Source organism: Hemiscyllium ocellatum, chromosome 13 (genome assembly GCF_020745735.1).
Source record: "Hemiscyllium ocellatum isolate sHemOce1 chromosome 13, sHemOce1.pat.X.cur, whole genome shotgun sequence".
In the NCBI taxonomy this organism is placed as follows: Eukaryota; Metazoa; Chordata; class Chondrichthyes; order Orectolobiformes; family Hemiscylliidae; genus Hemiscyllium; species Hemiscyllium ocellatum.
The window spans coordinates 74,220,587-74,240,062 of NC_083413.1; the positions used below are offsets into that span (position 1 = coordinate 74,220,587).

Genomic DNA, 19,476 nt, shown 5'->3' on the forward strand with positions numbered 1-19,476 from the left:
ACACTTTCTCACATTGTACTCTGTCTGCCACTTCTTTGCCTACTTTCCTAACCTGTTCAAATCCTTTTGCAGCCTCCCTGTCTCCTCAATACTACCTGTCCCCCTACCTATCTTTGCATCATCTGCAAACTTAGCCAGAATGCCCTCAGTTCCTTCATTTAGATTGTTAATGGATAAAGTGAAACATTGTGGTCCGAATACTGAGCCTTGCAGAACACCATCCTGAGAAGGACCCTTTTATCCCCACTCTCTGCTTTCTGCCAGATAGCCAAGCTTCTAGCCATGCTAGCACCTTGCCTGTCACACCATGGGCCCTTATCTTACTCAAGAGCCTCCTGTGTGACACCTTGTTAAAGGCCTTCTTGAAGTCCAGGTAGATAACATCTATTGGTTCTCTTTGGTCTAACCTGCTTGTTACTTCCTCATAGAAGTTTATCAGATTTGTCAGTCATGAACTCCCCTTGATGAAATCATGCTGACTTTGCCCTATTTTACCATACACTTTCAAGTATTCAGAAATCTCATCCTTCACGATGGATTCCAGGATCTTACTCACGACTGAGGTTAGGTTAATCGGTCTGTAATTTTCCATCTTTTGCCTGTCTCACAGGAGTGTGACATTAGCAATTTTACAGTCCACTGGGACCCTCCCTGATTCTCGTGATTCCTGAAAGATCACCACTAACCCCTCCACTATCTCTTCAGCTATCTCCCTTAGAACTCTGGAGTGTAGTCCATCTGGTCCAGGTGATTTATCTACCTTCAGGCCAGTTAGTTTTTTTAGCACCTTCTCCTTGGTGGTGGCCACCATACTCAGCTCTGCCCCCTCACTGTCCTGAATATTTGGGAAATTACTGATGTCTTCCACTGTGAAGACTGACGCGAAGTAATTATTCAGTTCCTCAGCCATTATTTTGTTCCCCACTACTATCTCTCCTGCATCATTTTCCAGAGGCCCAATGTTCACTTTTGCCTCTCTTTTGCACTTTATATATCTAAAGAAACTCTTACAGTCTTCCTTAATGTTACTGGCTATCTTACTCTCATATTTAATCTACTCCATCCTCATTTCTTTTTTTGTTGCCCTCTGTTGGTCTTTGTAAGCTTCCTAATCCATTGTTCTTTGCTACTTCCTATGCTTTCTCTTTTGGTTTTGTGCTATCCCTGACTTCCCTAGTCAGCCATGGTTGCCTCATCCTCCCTGTACCATGCCTTTTTTTTTCCCTCGGGATGAATCTCCGCTGTGTCTCCTGAATTACTCCCAGAAACTCCTGCCATTCCTGTTCCACTGTGTTTCCTGCTAGACTCCTCTCCCAATTAATTCCACATGCCTCTGTAGTTGCCTTTATTCAGCTGAAATACCGTTACTCTGATTCTATCTTCTCTCTCTCAAATTGCAGAGTAATTCAATCATATTATTATCAATACTTCCCAAAGGTTCCTTCACGTTAAGCTCCCTTATCAAGTCAGCCTCATTGCACAACACTAAATCCAGTATTGCCTGTTCCCTAGTAGGCTCCATTGTAGGCTGCTCCAAAAAGCCATGACATAGGCATTCCACAAATTCCTTTTTTTGTGAACTATTACCAACTTGATTTTCCCAGTCTACCTGCATATTGAAAGCACACGTGATCACTGTAACTTTGCCTTTCCTACAAATCTTTCCTATCTCCTGGTGTACCCAGATCCTGACTACTTTTTGGAGGCCTATACACGAGTCTAATTATGGTTTTTTTTAAATTTTGTGGTTCCTCAGTTCTATCCACATAGATTCTACACCATCTGACCCTACTTTGTTTCTTACTATTTATTTAATTTAATTTCTTACTAATAAGGCAACCCCACCCCCTCTTCCCACCTGCCTATCTTTTCAATAGGATGTATATCCTTGAATATTCAGCGTCCAGTCCTGAACCCCTTGCAGCCACATCTCCGTGATGCCCATGACATCATACCTGCCAATTTCAATCTGTACCACAAGCTCATTTACCTTACTCGTTATACTGCATGCATTCAGATAGAACACCTTCAGTGCCGTACTAACCACCGCTCTTCTCATTGCCATTCATTTGTCCCTTCAACTTGAAGTTTGATTGCTAACCTTGTCCTATTTGTGTCTGTGCTGAAGATTTTAATGACCTCTCCTGAGTTCTGCACTCTTATCATCTCTTAAAAGAGGTTTCATTTTGGGTTTTCTAGGTTCTCCTATAATTGACCCCCCTCCCCCTACAATTTAGTTTAAAGCCCTGTCTACAGACCTAGTTGTGTGATTCTCTAGGACCCTGGTCCCAGCGTGGTTCAGGTGAAGACCGTCCTATCGGAACAGCTCCCTTCTTCCCCCGTACTGGTGTACATGTCCCATGAATTTGAACCCATTTCTCCCGCACTAACCCTTGAGCCATGCATTTACCAACTTCATCTTATTGACCCTGTGCCAATTAGCTCGTGGCTCAGGTAGTAAACCAAAGATTATTATTTTTTTTGTTTTTTTTAGCTCCTAGCTGATCGTACTCCCTTAGCAGAACTTCTGCCCTAGTTTTATTTATGTCATTGGTACCTACGTGGACCACAAACACTGGATCTTTCCTCTCCCACTCAAAGTTCCTGCGCAGCCTAGATGAGATATCCTGAACCCGAGCACCAGGCAGGCAACACAACCTTGGGGACTCTCAATCCTGGTCACACAGCACAGTGCCTATGCCCTAAAACTATATTATCCCCAATTACAACATTGGAAAAAGAACAGTCCTACGTCCGTGGATTTAGAGGGGAAGGATTTAGTGATTGGAACATGGGCAGCCAGGTGGACCTCATAAAATATGAATTCCCAAATTGGGGACGTTAAACCTGGGCTATTTGGGGAGCCCTGGCTGTCAGATATACACAGGAGTGTCAGAGGTTCTGTTCAGTCTAAGAGTTGGCTCTGACCTAGCTGGGTCAGAATCCATGTACTAGGCACATGTAAATAAAGGGCAACTGGGTGACAGGATACCGGCCCCTGCCATGTATTTCAAAGCAAGTGCTGGAGTGAAATGTCGCAAGTTCAGGAGAGTATATTAGCAGAATAGAAAGATGAACCATCAGAATCTGAGCAGTCATTGAGACAGTTCAAGACAGAGCAGCTCTTGAGGGCATTTCAAGGCAAGTTCTCAAAATATATCAGTTGAAGTCCCCTGTGAACCTATTAGTGAGATATGGTGACCCATAGTGTTTATGGGAGTTGGACAGAGCAGAGGGTAGGGTTGGGGATGAGGGTCAGTGAGAACCCATTGGATTTGCCTTGATTGTCTTTTCTGTTGGGTGTATCAAATGGGGTGTTTCACCCTGGCGTTTGTTTGTTACACATTTTTGTCTCTTGTTAAGTTGTACCTACTTTTGCACAGTTTAAACCTTATGTTTTGTTAACAATCTTTTCATGTTTAAGTTTAATTTGTAATAAACACAATATTCTTTGATTAAAGAAACAGGACTGATTTGCTTCTAATACTAAACCAAATGCATTCTGCGGCACATTTAATTGGCCACATCATCACCCTTCAAATTCAAAACGTCAAAGCCCGATTCTCCTCGGATGCTGCCTGGCCTGATGTGCGTTTCCAGCAGCATACACTCTCGACTCTGATCTCCTCACTTTCTCCTCCTTCAAAATGTATATAACTAGTGAAGGGTTTGCAACTCCCTCCAACCTGATAAGGCATTAATAAATTCGCAGTAAGGATGTGTAATTTCAAAATAGTGTGAGATGGTGTGAGGAATGATGAGCCCTATAGTCTCTCTGGGACAAAAATTGAAGGAGTCCGGGGTGTTATGTCTTCAATAATGTTTGATCAACAGCACAAAAATAGCTGATCCGGTGATTCTCAGGTTACTGTTTACGGAATGGGACTGTGCAACAGGGACTCTCACTTCCAGAAGTATTTCAGTGGCTAGGAAGTGATGGGGGCTGGGAGAAGAGGGAAAGGTCCTGATCTCCAGGACAGCGCTATGTAAATACAAGTGTTTTTACTTGTGCGGGAATGTGCGTTTGTGCGAGAGGTAATTATTTCTTCCACATCAACTATTGTGTGTGCGAATCTAAAATGGATAACAATGTTGCCGAAAAGAATATTTCCTCGACAGTACTACATGTGTAAAAAAAACCCCGAAAAAACCGCGGACGTTGGAAATCAAAACCAAAAACAGAAATTGTTGGAGAAGCATAGCAGGTCTGGCAGCCTTCGTGAAAAGAAGTCAAAGGCCAGTGACCCTTCCTTAGAACAGTTCTGCATGGTCAGTTTGTGCCTGGTGATTTAATCCGAGACTGAGTGCTCAGCAGAGGGTGCTGCAGGACTAGCCTGTTGCAAGGAACCTATTGGGAAAGTGGAGGCGGGTGAGGGTGTCTGATGAGCCTAATCTTGGAATTGTGGTGCTAGGACAGGCCGCTGGGGCTGGGAGGTTTAGGGGGCTGGGACCGGGAGTTAGGGGGCTGGGTCCGGGAGTTAGGGGGATCGGGTTGAAGTTGGGGCTGGGGTTCAGCTGGGGATTGGGGCGATGGGACTGGGGGCTTAAGGGGGTAGGACTAGAGGTTAAGGGGACAGGGGCTGGGACTGGGGGTTAAGAGGACAGAGACTGGGGTTAAGGGGCCAGACACGGGTTTAAGGGGTCAGGGGCTGGGACTAGGGGTTAGGGGATGGGACTGGGGTTTAGGGGGGATGTGACTGGGGGTTGGGGGGATGGGGATGGGACTGGGGTTTGGGGAACCGGAGCTGGGACTGGTGGTGATGGGAATGGGGCTGAGATTAGGGGTTGGAGGATTGGATTGGGGCTGGGGGACAGGTGCTGGCACTGAGGGTTAGGCGGATGGGACTGGGGGGTTCGGGGGCGGTAGGGACTAGGGTTAAGGGATGGGGCTGGGACTGGGGGGGTTAAAGGGATTGGGTTTGGGATGGGGAATGGGAGTTGGAAAATCGGAGATGAGGATGGGTCTTGGGGTTGGTGGGGTGGAGTTGGGATGGGAACTGGTGGTTAAGGGGATGACCCTGGGAATTGTGAGTCCCGGGGATTGGTGGTTAAGGGGTTGACATTGGGAGTTGGGGTTAGGGGCTGGGATTGGGATTGAGACGGGGATGGGGTTAAGGGGAATTGGTGGTTAAGGGGATGACCCTGGGAATTGTGAGTCCCGGGGATTGGTGGTTAAGGGGTTGACATTGGGAGTTGGGGTTAGGGGCTGGGATTGGGATTGAGATGGGGATGGGGTTAGGGGGAATTGGTGGTTAAGGGGATGACCCTGGGAATTGTGAGTCCTGGGGATTGGTGGTTAAGGGGTTGACATTGGGAGTTGGGGTGAGGGGCTGGGATTGGGATTGAGACGGGGATGGGGTTAGGGGGAAATTGGTGGTCAAGGGGATGACCCTGGGAATTGTGAGTCCCGGGGATTGGTGGTTAAGGAATTGACATTGGGAGTTGGGGTTAGGGGCTGGGATTGAGATTGAGATGGGGTTAGGGGGAAATTGGTGGTTAAGGGCAGGACGCTGGGGCTGGAGGTTTAGGGGGGGCTGAGCTGGGCTGGGTTACACGTGAGCTGACTTTCCAATGCAGCATCTCAGCGACAGCGCAAGGGGAGGGGAGCGGACGTGCGCCGGCTCGCCGTGAACATTGCGGATCTGGGCGAGCCGATGGAGGAGCTCAGGAAGCTCTAGCCGGGTGAAAGCGGCCGGATGGTGCCGGGGAGGACTGCGGCCGGGCCTTTGCAGTGCCATTGCTCGCTGGGCTGAGGCAGGAGCCGGGAGCTGGCCGGCGCTATGGCTTGGCCGTGCATCAGCCGGGTCTGCTGCCTCTCTCGCTTCTGGAGCCAGCTGGACAAGTCGGATCTCTCGGTGCCGCTGACCGTCCAGAATTACTCCGAGGTCATAGAGCAGGAGGTGAGATCCGTGGCCCAGCAGGTCCCTCCGGACTCGGCCCTTGCCAGCAATCCCCCCGAGCCCCGGGGGACCCCGGCTGATGTCCAGGAGTCGGTCTCCAAGCACGACTTCAGATCCTGGAAGGTGCGCAAGGAGGCGAGCTGCAAGCCGAGGCGGGAGTACCAGCCCTCCGAGGTGCCCTTCTCCAGCGACACCCAGTACAAGCTCGACTTCCGAGCCTGGCCCATCCCCAAGAAGGAGAGTTACCCCTGGCTGAAGGGCGGCCAGGAGCAGCGGGCCATGCCCAACAGCGCCAGCGCTCACACTCTGCACCCCTCCGGGCCAGCCACAGACAAGCAGCAGAGAGGAACCAAACTGCAAAACCATCCCAGGGAACCCGTGCACAGGCACACCACGGAGGAGCAGATCAGACCCGCGGTGAAGACCACCTCCTACAGGTCAGTGCTGTGCAAGGCCACTCACTCCGGACAATTTGTGTTGACCCTTGGGATTCTGTTCTTCAGTGAGACAACCCCTTGGTTCATCGGCCCTTTAAAGGCTCGTTCTCCTGAGCTGAATTACTTCGACTGAGATTGTCTATTCTTCCAGATGTAGTTTAAAGTGTCTGAAGCACATCTTACTGCTGGGAGATAAGGTTTTATGATTAACGCATTTTAAAAATCACATCTAACCATGTATTTGGATTATGTCTCCCTTCGTTCAAATAAGATCTTCTGTTCAATTTGTTTTATCCATTATCAGATCCTCACGGGGCGAATTCAGACATTTGTTTCAATTGGTCATGAAGATATATGAGGCAAGCATGAGCTAGACTGGGTAACTCCCCAGGGCCATTGTGTATTGTAACAAAATGTAACCTTCATATTTCGGGGTTTGCTGTGGTGCTCCGTCTAAATGAGGAGTTCTCAAATTCCATCTCCATCAAGAGATAGTCTCTCCCTCACCCCAGTCAGGAGTTAAGTCTTCCTCACGGAAGCCCTGCTGAAGAAGGGCTCATGCCTGAAACGTCGATTCTTCTGCTCCTTGGATGCTGCCTGACCTGCTGTGCCTTTCCAGCAACATGTTTTCAGCTTAGTCTTCCTCACATCCATTCCTCCCATCTCCTGCTAAACTAGGTCGTAAATGTAGAACTGATCAAGCTAACAGAGCGCAGAGGTGTCATTAATGGAGGAACAATACCAGAGGGACAGTCATGGAGAATTTTAAGGGAGTTTGTTGGACAAAGCAGAGTTAACATGATCAAGATTAAAAAGGGATTTAAATACTGTACAAAGATCAGAATTTTATCTGGAAGCATTTTGGGTTGGAAGGTAATGTGGCTCAGTGAGTGCAGGGTTCCTGTGTAAGTGAAACATACTGCACTAAAAGCCAATGGTGATTAGGTCGAGCTGAAATTTACAAAGGATAAAGGGTCAGTCAGAGAAGCATTAAAGGAGCCTATTCTAAAGACAACAAAGCTGCAGATGATTATTTGAACAGCAGCTGAGCTGAGAGAGTGGCAGAGGTCTGTGGAGGTGAAAGTAGACAATCTGACCCAAAATAGGCAGACGCTGTAATCTGTGGATTAGGGATACCAAGGCTACAAACAATCGAGTGTATACGAAAAATTGGCAGAGACATGCAATTAATTCCTTGATTATTGCAGGCTATCTTTTATTAATGTATAACTTGTGGAAATTACGCCTCGTCCAAGGCTGATGTTTGAACAAGCAGCTCCACAACATGGCCAGTGGACAAATGGAGCAAGCTGATGGGGGGGGACAGGTCAAGTTGTTGTCAGAAGAAATCTCAGTAAACTGCTGAACTGCTTTCTATGGACAGAACCAACAGCAATTACTGTATACCAGCTTTCAGTATTTCAGTTGCTAATAGATACCCATGAGCAGTTATATAAATAGCAATAGCAATGCATATCAAAAGGAGAAAGGAATAAATGTACAGAGGGAAAATAAACATTGATTAACAGCATGTGAAATATTGGTGAAGAGAGTAGATGCCTTCCTTTTTAATATCCAGTGCAGTGGGCTTATTTTTTTCCCCAAAGCATCATTGGGCCTTTATTAAAAATGTCCATCATTATCAAACCTAAACTAATGATGCTGATCTTATACTCTGATAGGAGACTCTGGTACTGAAAACCAGTAATTGCAGCTTTGTGTTCTTTGTGCTATTGAGGCAGTTTTGAAGCATGCTGCTCATTCTTTGGATATCTGACCTTCCATAGGACATTGATGGATTAGCAAGTGTTCAGGGAAACACAATTAGGACAATTCTAGGACTTGATAAATAACAAAGTAACTCACAAAGGGATAGGCAATCAGCTTTTGGTTCTCATTGTCTCTTGCTGTATTTATGTCTCCCTTTCATTGTCTTCCTCATGTTTCTGTATTTGCAGTTTTTAATTTCTCAGTTTCACTCTCTGTCTCTGTTACTCTCTCAGCTTCACTACCTTCCTCTGTGCCACTAACTCCTTTCACTTTGTCTTCACCATTATTGGGTCTGCCATCATTTTCCCTGTTTGTACAAGGAAAACTTGATGTATTGACATGTAACTTGTTTAATAAGCTCTGCCTTGTAACTGTTGCTAGGTCATTTCAACTCTCTCTCTTACTCCAGATACATTTGTCGGCCAACAACAAAGGCACACATCTGCTGTGCAATACTCAAAATGATGACAATTGCATGGATCTTCTTTGAGTTGTTTTTGCGTGATCTGGTTTACAACAAGATTTTTTTTTAAGTCAAAGCCTTCCATTGTGTTAAGAGGACGTCCAAGCGTATTAGTGAAGAATACACAAAGCTTAGGTCTCTTGTAGTTTCAGGTCCCATCTGACGTGGCTGTGTGTCACAGCAGTTTGATTTTTACCAAGTAACTACACCAAGACTAGAATGCTTTACTGGAAACTGTGTTTATAGCTTGTCATGGAGCTTGCAAAATCATTTTTAGTAATTCTTCCTAGTGCTGGCTAGCTCTTTCCATACATACATAGGTAAATTCAATCTGTTCAGTGATTCCCTTGCACACCTCTGGAGCAAGTGAGATTTTCCCTAACTCTGAGGTTGGGAAACTCCCACTGCACCACCAGAACCCTGACGGGTGAGATTAGTTAATAAGTTAACCCTTATATACTTGCTTGCTTTACCTTCTTCCTTCAAATATCAGGTATTTAACATCCATTAATAGAACCTATGAGACACTAACACGTTTCACTGAGGAAAATCAGAAGACAATGTTGCAAATTGGTTTCCTCATTATTTGATGCATTATTTACAATTCAGTATTGGAAAAGCAATGGAACACAGCACCGATAGATTGCAGCTCATTGTACTGTTGACAGCTCCAAGCTCGAGCCAAGAAATCTTGATTCACTGTGTAAGATGCTCCACAGTCTCCCATACAGCGACAATGAGGGGGATAGAGAAGAGATAGAGCGATACACAGTTCCAGATACATGAGCCCTGATTATAACTCAATGATCAGATATAATTCATTAAGTTAGATGAATTCATTAAATTGAGACTCACTCAAATTCTTACTATTCATGTCTGGCTTGTGTTGGAATCAGGCCTACAGGTTGACAGAGACACAGTCAAAGTAAGAAAGATAAGGAGATAAAAACATTCCACTTATTACACTTGAGTCATTCAAAACATAATGCAAGTCCAATGGTTTAAACTACAATATTGTAGTCTTCAACCCAGCATTGGGACTGTCTCTCCCATCTAAATTAAATCTCTACTGGCTCTCTGGTAAACCTCTCTTTGTCTGAGACAGCTGCTGTGTGCTGGTCCTGGGGAAACAGTAGTAGGAACTGAAATCATAACAGGATTGTTGGGTTTTCTATGAATAATGATTGAGCTGTTCTGATAAAACAACAAGTACCCCCTTGTATTTGGGAATTGTGACAGCATCAAAGACTTGTACTTGGTATTTGCATTATCCTTGCTCATTTTCCAGCAACTGCAGCTGCTGTATAGCGAATCTGAAACAATGATCATTATAGGCTCATTGTTTTAAAGGAATCGGACTACTGTCAACTTGTCCCAGTATGGCTTTCTGTATTTCTGGCAGCACCTGTAAAATTGCACTGTGCTGAAGTGGTCAAGTACAATCCCAATGTAAAACCCCAGAAGGCTACAATTCACCAATGTCCCAAATTGCCTATTAAATTCCTGTATTTATGCTAGCTTTAATTTCTACCACAGATGTCTTCAGCACAGACAAAGGCCCTTCAGGCAATTGTGTCCAGACCAGTTTAAAACAAGAACAGCCATGTAACTATTCTAATCCCATTTTCTAGCACATGGCCTACAGCCTTGTATGCCTTGGCATCATAAGTGCACATCTAAATACTTTAACATTATGAAGCTTTCTGATTGTAACACCTTTACCTCCTACCACCTTATCTTAAATCTATATCCCTGGTCATTGATGCCACTACCAAAGGGAAATGTTTCTTCCTGTCTATGTCCCTCATAATTTTATATATCACAGTCATTCCCGCCTCCCACCCACCCCACCTGGGTTCCCTCTGCTCCAAGGAAAACAAGTCCAGAATCTCTCTTCCTATCTAAAACCCTCCAAGCAGTTGATGGCACAATTATAGTTGGGGTTGAAGGACTCCTGGGCGGTGATATCCCATTCCTGTCCACTTGAGGCCTATTTCCACTGTTTTATCCCTAATCCAAGAGTATTCACACTCTCATTGAATGTGAAACTAATGGGCTTGCTGGAGACAGGATCTGAAAATTCCACCTCCCATCTTTTGAATAAAGTTTAAAACTAATGATTCATCCACCTTTTAAACCAAATGGGAAATATCCAACAATACTACCTGCAGCAGAGCAGAAAATTGCTCAATTTAAATATATGTCTCAGTGAACACCGCCTGAGAAAATATAAACTAGTTACAGAAAACAGATAATGTAAGATATAATCTGCTCAAATTGTCCTCTGTCCCACCATCACAGGACCTTTTGCCTTGTGGACCTCTGCTGCTGGCAGTGCCCTGTCCAGAGTCCTCAAGAACATGAGAATTGTTAGTTAGTTCACCAGATGGCAGCAAGTTGAATTAAGAAATCATCTGTGCCCTCTTCCGACTTTGTAGGTTCCAGAGAACGTGAATCTAGATAGCAATTTTCAACTAAATTATGTAGGTAAAAGAAGCAGCCTCTGGTTTGAACTAGTAAAATGCAAACAGAGCTAAATGATGGAAGTTTTGCTTTGCACAGACATGATTTTATACCTGGAATGGACCGCCAGATAGTGTAGCAGATGCAAAACCCCTAGAATTATTAATGGCCTATTTGCTTGTTGCAGTAGGACTATTTTATGGTCATTAGCTTCCTTTGTTTCTTTTCATCCATTGGTTTGTGGGCATCTCCAGTAAGGCAAACCTTTCTTTCCTAACCTTTGAGAAGGTTGTGTTGATCTTGAATCTCTGCAGTTTGTGTGGTATAGACAGAGAGGTTTAACGTTTACTCAATGATAATGAAGGAACAGCAATACACTTACAAGTCTGGATGCTGTATGACTTGGACGACACTTGCAGATTGTATTGTGTCCCAGGTGCCTCTCACCTTAATCTTCTACCTGGTAGAGCTTATGGATTTGCAAGGTGTTATTGCAAAATCAAATCTGTACCAGAATATCAAGTGATAACTTCTGGGATATTTGCTAATTTGATCATGTGACAAATTTCTATATCCAACAGATACTGCTTTATTTTTATTCATTCAGGGGATGGAGGCTTTTGTTGAGTCAGTATTTATTGTCCATCCCTAATTGCCCTTTAAGGTGATGATGAACTGCCTTCTTGAACCATTTGCTGTAAGTACACCTACGGTCAGGGAAGGAGCAACTCTTTGAATCAGCAACACTTGTATTTTCAAATCAAGATGGTCAGTGACTTGGAGGGGAACTTGCAGGAGGTGGTGTTCCCATGTATCTGCTGACCTTGTCCTTCTATATGGTAGTGGTGATCAGTTTGGAAGGTGCAGTCTAAGGATCCTTGGTGAATTTATACAGTGTGTCTTGTAGATAGTAGACACTGTTGCTACAGAGCATCAGTGGAGGAGGGAATTTGTGGATATAGTACCAATCAAGTAGCTGATTTGGCCTGGATGGTAACAAGCTTCTTGAGCATTGTTGGAGCTGCACTCATCCAAGCAAGTGGGGAGTATTCCAGCACATTCCTGTCTTGTGCATTATAGATGGTAGATAGGCTCTGGGGAGTCAGGAGGTGAGTTACTTGCTGTAGGATTCCTAGCCTCCGACCTGCTCTTGAAGCTACTGTGTTTATATGGCAAGTCCAGTTCAGTTTCTGATCAATGGTAACCCCCACTATGTTGATACTGGGGGTGGGAGGTGGATTCAGTGATGAACGTCTAGGGCTGATGGTTAGATTATCTCTATTGGAGATGGTGATTGCCTGGCACGCGTGTGGCATAAATGTTACTTGACACTTTGCCTGCCCACAATACATTCTCAGGAGAAGGCTGAGGCAGTTATTTTATGTCTGTTAGAGGGCTCCTCAGATTGAGGCAGGAGAAACCGGAAGCAGGTTGAGTGCATGTTATTAAGCCAGCCATCCTTACAAGCCGCTTCCTTCCTTACTGCTGCTGCTCTAACTGATGTTTTGCTTCATCCCTGATACTCTTGTCCTCCCTTTCTAAGGGGGCAGTAGCGTCTTCATGTTCAGCTGCCCTGCCTCCAGATTATGAATAGGGAACATGGTTCATACTGGTTGCTTGCCAACTGAACTTAAACTAGACCATGTGGACACATTCTGTGCATGTCCTCCCCTCTGTCTGTCTGACTGCTACCCTTCGTGTAACCTCCTAATAGGTTTAAACTGTTTTGATTAAGGAGTTCAAAAACAATGACAGAGTTATTCTGGAGAGTTGATGAGCAAGTCTTTACTGAGCCATTTTGAACTGTGTAATTGTGGTTTCCAGGCCCCCACACTATATACAACGTGCAATGAATATCACAGCACAAATAATGTGTGAATGCTACAGATAGAGTTTTGGAAACCGTAATTTACACTTTCCAACAAGATGAGTACTGCAGGAATTCTAGTGCTTGTATGCTTAAATGGAGTCTACTTTGAAACAAGAAATATTAGTTGATATTTGGCTGTGGATTAAAATCAAATAATGTGATCAGTTTAGAACTAGTCACCGAATAATAGAGATAGGATGGGGATGGCACTGCTGCCTCACAGCATCAGGGACCCGGGTTCGATTCCAGCCTCGGGCAACTGTCTGTGTGGAGTTTGCACATTCTCCCTGTGTCTGCGTGGGTTTCCTCCCACAGTCCACAGATGCGCAGGTGAGCTGGACTGGCCATGTTAAATTGCCCCATAGTGGCCCAGGGATGTGCAGGCTAGGTGGATTAGCCGTGGGAAATGCAGGTTTACATGGACAGGGTAGGGCAGTGGAATTCGGCCGGATGCTGTTCAGAGGGTCGGTGTGTGGACTCGAAGGGCCGAACAACCTCTTTCCCACTGAATCACAGAATCCCTACAATGTTGGTACACACCCTCTGGAGCAGGTGGAACTTGAGCCCTTGCCTCGTGGCACAGAGGTTGGGATACCATCACTGTACAAATAAAGCCCCAAGACCTGCTTTTTATTTTCACTGCGATTGGTGCTGCTCATATTTCATAATCAAAGAAACAGCACAATAACTCTTGGATGTACGTCAACATTAATTGGAGAGAATACTCAATTCCTTTCCAATTTTCATTAGAGCTTTCAGATTTGCTTTTAAACAAATTTTCCTTTCAGGCTTTTAAAACCCAAACATCACATCACCTGATCACTATTTTCTGTTTTATTGTTCTGCTGCTGGTCTTCTGTTTCAGGTCTGCTCCTTGTTCTTGTGGAGTGGAGATCAGTGTGCATTTGTATAGCATCTTTTACAAACCAAAAAGTCCTGAGGTACTTTTATCAGTAAAAGTAACTGCCGCTGAGCTAAAGAAAGAAATCCTATGGTAAATGGTTGAAATGATAGCCAGAAAAGGAGGTTCTTGATGGAGGTGGTTATAGTGCTTCGGGGGTGGGGGGAGGAAATTAAAGTTTAGGACCTGTACAATTGATAGCACAACATCCAAGTTTTTAAACTGTGACTGCGCACCAGTTAAGAATTATAGGAACATCAAGGTCCTAGAGGGTTGTAGGGCTTCAGGAAGACACAGAGATGGGGTGAAGTCATGGAGAGATTCGAACACAATGATGACAAGTTTTCAAATTGAAGCATTCCTGGACAAGATCCCAGTGAGGACATTATGAATGGAATGAATGGAGAGTTATGATTACAGAGTGTGAGTGACAGCAGATCAGAGAAGCATTGAAAATTTGGAGATCAAGATGGTGGATCAGGATCTCAACAGGAGGTTAGCTGAAGTGGAGACAGGTGATATTACAGCGGTGAAAGTAGATGGAGTTGTGAAGGAGAGGATAGGAATCCAATAGGAAATCAAGGTTAAGAACAGTATGATCCAGAAGCAAACAAGCTGGACGGTGTATCTTGTAAATGTAGTTGGTGACTTAGTTCTCTTCAGAGAGGCTAAAATGGTCACCTTCAATCAGTTGTAAATATTGGAATGATTTGTGGTAAGTGTCATTTAAGGACAGAGTCGAGAGTGTGGTGCTGGAAAAGCACAGCGAGTCAGGCAGCATCCGAGGAGCAGGAGAGTCAATGTTTCGGGCAAGAACCCTCCTCCTCAGATGCTACCTGACCTGCTGAGCTTTTCCAGCACCACACTCTCGACTCTCATGTCCAGCATCCACAGTCCTCACGTTCTCCTAGTCATTTGAGGACAGTCTTATTCACCTTGAATTCCTAAGACTGGCTGGTTTAAAGGAAGGAGGTGTGTTTTCAGTACATTGGCATACTGTAATGGCATATTCATTGGAAATGTCAGATGTTTGTCTGAAATGTTCATCACCGGTGACAAGCAACCTGTGGAAACCCCGTTTGTAACACACACTTGTACTAAACCCCCTCTTTTGTTCCAGACAGGAATTCCAGGCATGGACTGGAGTTAAAGTGGTCAAACCTGTGAAGATAAGACAGGTGTACACGCCCCCCGGAGACAAGATTGTCCTTGAGAGCAGTTACAGGGCTGCCTTCACAGAGGAAGCATTCCGGCGTATAGAACCACTGCAAGTTACATCCAGCAAGTCCCAGCACCAAATAGCCTCAGTAACAGAGGCTGACGACACGACAAAGACAGAGAGCTCAGTAAGTACATGTCAGTCCATTCTCATGTATATGGATTTTAATCTCCTAGAGATTGTCTTAAGTACAAATTTGCATGTTTCTTTGTTAATGGATTCCAGCTTAGTTTAATTACTCAATTGAGTTCATTTAAAATTTCAACACTAGGTTTAAAAAATGGAATAAAATCAAACCAGTTGCACATTTTAAAGCTGTCCCAAATTTCTTTTCCATTGGAATCAAGTGAGGTGCAAGACAGGCTGCCCATTTAGCATCACCAGAGACCCCATGAAGTCTTTAATTCAGCTGTACATTGGAGCTTCTAGCTTACAAACTGGGCAAATGTTTCAGTACATTACTATGGCAGTGCTGTCTTGTCAAAAGTTCTACAATACTGGTTGAATTGGATTAGGGTAGCACTTGGTTGGGCAAAAGTCCTTAACTTTGCGAGAGATCCGTGGCTTTTTATTTGCTTTTATTCATTCAGAATCCAAGAACTTTCTGGTGTAAGTCCAAGTAATGTGAATGCAAGGTCTGACTAGAACTTAAACAATAGATGTAATGGCATTTGTGTACAGTTCAGTCACCTTACAAGCTATATAACTGGGTTAAATGGCCTTTCTCATTCCTATTTTGAGATGGCTCTGTGAGTGAGGACTTGTTAACTTTTCACTGTAGTCAATTCCAATTCCATTTATATAGTTGGATCAAAGGATGGTTCAGTTGAAAATAATTACTGTTTAAGTAGCACCTTTAACATGGTTAAAAGGTCAAGAGGTGCTTTGTTGAGCATAACTTGATAAAAGAAATTTAGCTCCAAGCCAGAGAGAGAGAGAGAGAGATTAGGGCAAATGCTGAACAGCGTGGTTCAAGATGTAGACCTTTAGAGGAGGTAAGGGAGACAGAAATGTGGTGAGAAGTAGAGAGGGGCATTTCAGAGCTTCATGTGCAGAGAGCTGAAGGCATAGCCATCAATTGTGGAACTCTGAACATCAAGAGGCCAGAGTTGGAGGAGTGCAGATACCTGGACAGTTAAAAAGTTGGACAAAATGGCAGAGTTAGGGATGGGCAAGATGATGGGAGCATTTCAAAACAAGGTTAGAATTTCAAAATGGAGGTGTTATGGATTGGGAGCTAATGTTACTCAGTGAGGACAGGGTCTACAGGGAGAATGGGAATGAGATGAGGTCCAAGCAGCAGAAGTTTGAATGAGCTCCAATTTGCCAAAGGTGGAAGACAAGAAGTAAGTTGGAGGGTGTTGGCACAGTCTGGTTGAGAAGTAGCCAAGGAATGTGTTTCAGCAGCAGACAGGAAGGGGCAGTAGTTTGACAGCATGTGCCATCCCTTTATTCACTGAGCGATCAGCCCTGCAGTAATTAACTGACAGGCTGCAAACTGTTGAGCTGTACACAAATGGAGCCACTGCCTTCATTTATATAACACTCTGTGCTGCATTGTCACTTTCATATCCTAAACTGCAGGGGATTTACAGAAATAATGGATAAACTCTCAGATAATGTCATAGCCTGATGTGATTGAAATTCTCCACCCAGCGCTGTGCTGGAGGCTAGATCAGACTGGAGTAGAGTATCTCATCATGAGCATTTTTATTTATCAGCTTCACCTTTCAGCTCCAAAATATTCTCCACAGTAAATCCTGGAAGTGTGAACTGCTCATCCTGTGATAAGAACAACATGGTACCAGGCAACTGTGAGATTTAAGAAACAAACAGAAAGTGCTGGGAGAAACTTAGCAGGTCACTGTGGAGGGAGAAAGAGATTTAATGTTTCGAGTCCTATATGATTCTTCTTCAAAAGTGAGATTTAAGAACGAGAGAAGGAGGATATATTGAGTTCAGTCTGCTACAAAAAGCAGAACTGAAAGAGGAAAAAGAGACAAGAAAACATTTTAAAACTTAAAACCTTTATAATCTTGATGAGCAATCTCCTACCTGAAGAAAATGAGTCACCGCAGTTTGAATTGTTCAGTATCTCGGCCAGAGATTTTAATTGGCATCATATTAATAAGTTGTTAATTCCTACTTATAACTTCCCGTGGAAAGTTTAAAATGCAATCAATGTGAAGCTCCAATATTTAAACAGATTCAATCTTTCATAAAGGAATATACTTCAGGGCTTAGACCTGTATCACCAGACACGTTGTCCATCGCAACTGTTAGTGAGGCAAAAAAAATCTAACCTTTAGCAAAAAGCATTGCAGAAATGGTGGCGGCACGGTGGCACAGTGGTTAGCACTGCTGCCTCACAGCGCCAGGGACCTGGGTTCAATTCCCGCCTCAGGCGACTGACTGTGTGGAGTTTGCACGTTCTCCCCGTGTCTGCGTGGGTTTCCTCCGGGTGCTCCGGTTTCCTCCCACAGTCCAAAGATGTGCAGGTCAGGTGAATTGGCCATGCTAAATTGCCTGTAGTGTTAGGTTAGGGGTATGGGTGGGTTGCGGGTCGGTGTGGACTTGTTGGGCCGAAGGGCCTGTTTCCACACTGTAAGTAATCTAATTAAACTGAAAACCAATTCAGACAGCAGATCCTGTATCTCTCAGCATTTCTCAATGCAACTAATGAGCAGTCCTAGCAACAGAATACTTTTGCTGACGCCTAATCTTTTCAAAAGCTGAAATGCTAAAATTGTAATTTCTCAATCAATAGACACCATTTTAAGGTTCTATTAAAAGTAACAGCTCGCTATGATGGCAGCCAGACAACAAGCAGCAGCCTGTTAGTATGTAGAATACCTGAACACTAGATTTGACTGTTTACTCATTCCAGGGCTGTTTCTCCCCAGGTTGCCTCTTTACCCTTGGCTCTTGCTGAGCTGCCAAATCTAAAAAATCATGGAACATGGGTGGAGTGTACAGGAGATTGAGAGAACTATTGGGTGGTGAGATTCCACTGTTGCCCTATTTGCTCCAGCTCAGGAAAATTCCAGCTCTCTAATCACAGAACTGGCCATTCCCTCACTGACATGACCCCTCCTCCACACTTTGCCCCCTCCTGTATTCATCAGCCCCTCTACATGATTGCCTCTCCTACTACATGAGTATTACTTCAGTGGGGAGTGAACCAATGGTGTTAATAAGGTGGGGGGTGGGAATTTAATGATGGGCGAGTTACATAAAGGCCTCATCTGCTTGTTCAGATGGATGTTAAGAAAAGTCCCCTTGCACTTTCCCATAGGGCGAGATTATTTTGGTCATTACTCAGTCATCTCCTATGAAACAACAATGTGTGAACTCCCAAAATGATTCACTGGCTGTAAAATGGTTTGGGAATATCTGACTAGTGTGAAAACTCAGTGCAGGGGCTGTGAGGAACTACTTCACTCTCTCTCTGTAACTCTTTCTGATTTTATGCCAAGGAGCCAGTGGTGAAGACAAAATTGTCGCCATCTTCGAATTCCTCAGCGGTGTTCCAGAGCCACTCCCGTGTGCTGAATATATAAACCCCATCACACAGCCTCCCCCTCGCAGGAGCTGTCCCTTTGCTGAAGTAGTCCCGGACGAAAGGCAGCTGCTTTAAATTCCTCCACAACAAACTATGCAAAAACGAACCTTGGAGAAGAGGAATGCTGGCATTTTGAAGTGCCCCTCATTGAATGTTTATTTGCAATCGCCTGATAAATACTTGGCATTGTACAGTAGATGATCAGTCCCATTGGACTCGAACAAAACTCTATTTAATGTGTGAATGCCTCATCTGCATGTTGAGTAAGGAATAGATTGTTTAATTACACAACAGAGACTTGGACAACAAGCAATAGGTCGGGCAATAAAAGCTGAGAGAAAAGTAACGTCTGTGTGAGTTTTTCTGCTGCTGTTGCTGTGCTTACGGCAAGGAGCCGCTTCTCTGGTCAAAGCAGGAAGGAAATTTCTCCCACTGAGAGACCACTGAAACCAGGAACATACCTCGGATTCTCCATCCCCTCCAGGTGAGGAGAAGATCTATGCTGGTCACTTCTAGGCTGTACTTTACAGATCCTGGGATCATTCCTCTTTTGCCTCTTAAACTGTAATCGTTATTTTGAGTGTGCAAGAAATGGTACGATGCATTGACTTAATTGTATCTCAAATGGGAGAGTAATTTAAAACTCGTCAGATAAATGGACACTGCCTTTTTCCATCATGTGTTAATGGCTGAGTTTCGTAGGGAAGATGAAAGTAATAGAGGATCAGGTTGCGATGAGTCAGATCTGTGACTGCAACAAGCTTTGATTGGAGAGTAAGCATACTGGAGAGAGTGGCTTTGATAGATGATGTGAGCTTTGAGTTTGAGTTTATGATTGTTAAGCTTCATGAGAGGACTAATGTAGCAGAGAAAGAAACTTCCTTGGGAGAT

At 44.4% G+C, this 19,476-nt stretch overlaps 1 protein-coding gene across 1 annotated transcript; it reads left to right on the forward strand.

Moving 5' to 3' along the window:
- The first annotated feature begins 5,608 nt into the window (after window positions 1-5,608).
- Window positions 5,609-19,020, forward strand: map6d1 (MAP6 domain containing 1). Its single transcript, XM_060834301.1, has 3 exons — window positions 5,609-6,337; window positions 14,925-15,150; window positions 18,500-19,020. Exons 1-3 carry the CDS (start codon window positions 5,781-5,783, stop codon window positions 18,581-18,583), a joined length of 867 nt encoding a protein of 288 aa, XP_060690284.1. The 5' UTR covers window positions 5,609-5,780; the 3' UTR covers window positions 18,584-19,020.
- The last annotated feature ends 456 nt before the right edge of the window (window positions 19,021-19,476 follow it).

Coding starts and splice junctions, on each gene's coding strand:
- map6d1 (XM_060834301.1), top strand. CDS start 5,781: ATGGCTTGGCCGTGCATCAGCCGGGTCTGCTGCCTCTCTCGCTTCTGG. Junction 6,338..14,924: donor GTGAAGACCACCTCCTACAG/GTCAGTGCTGTG, acceptor CTTTTGTTCCAG/ACAGGAATTCCAGGCATGGA. Junction 15,151..18,499: donor CGACAAAGACAGAGAGCTCA/GTAAGTACATGT, acceptor TTTTATGCCAAG/GAGCCAGTGGTGAAGACAAA.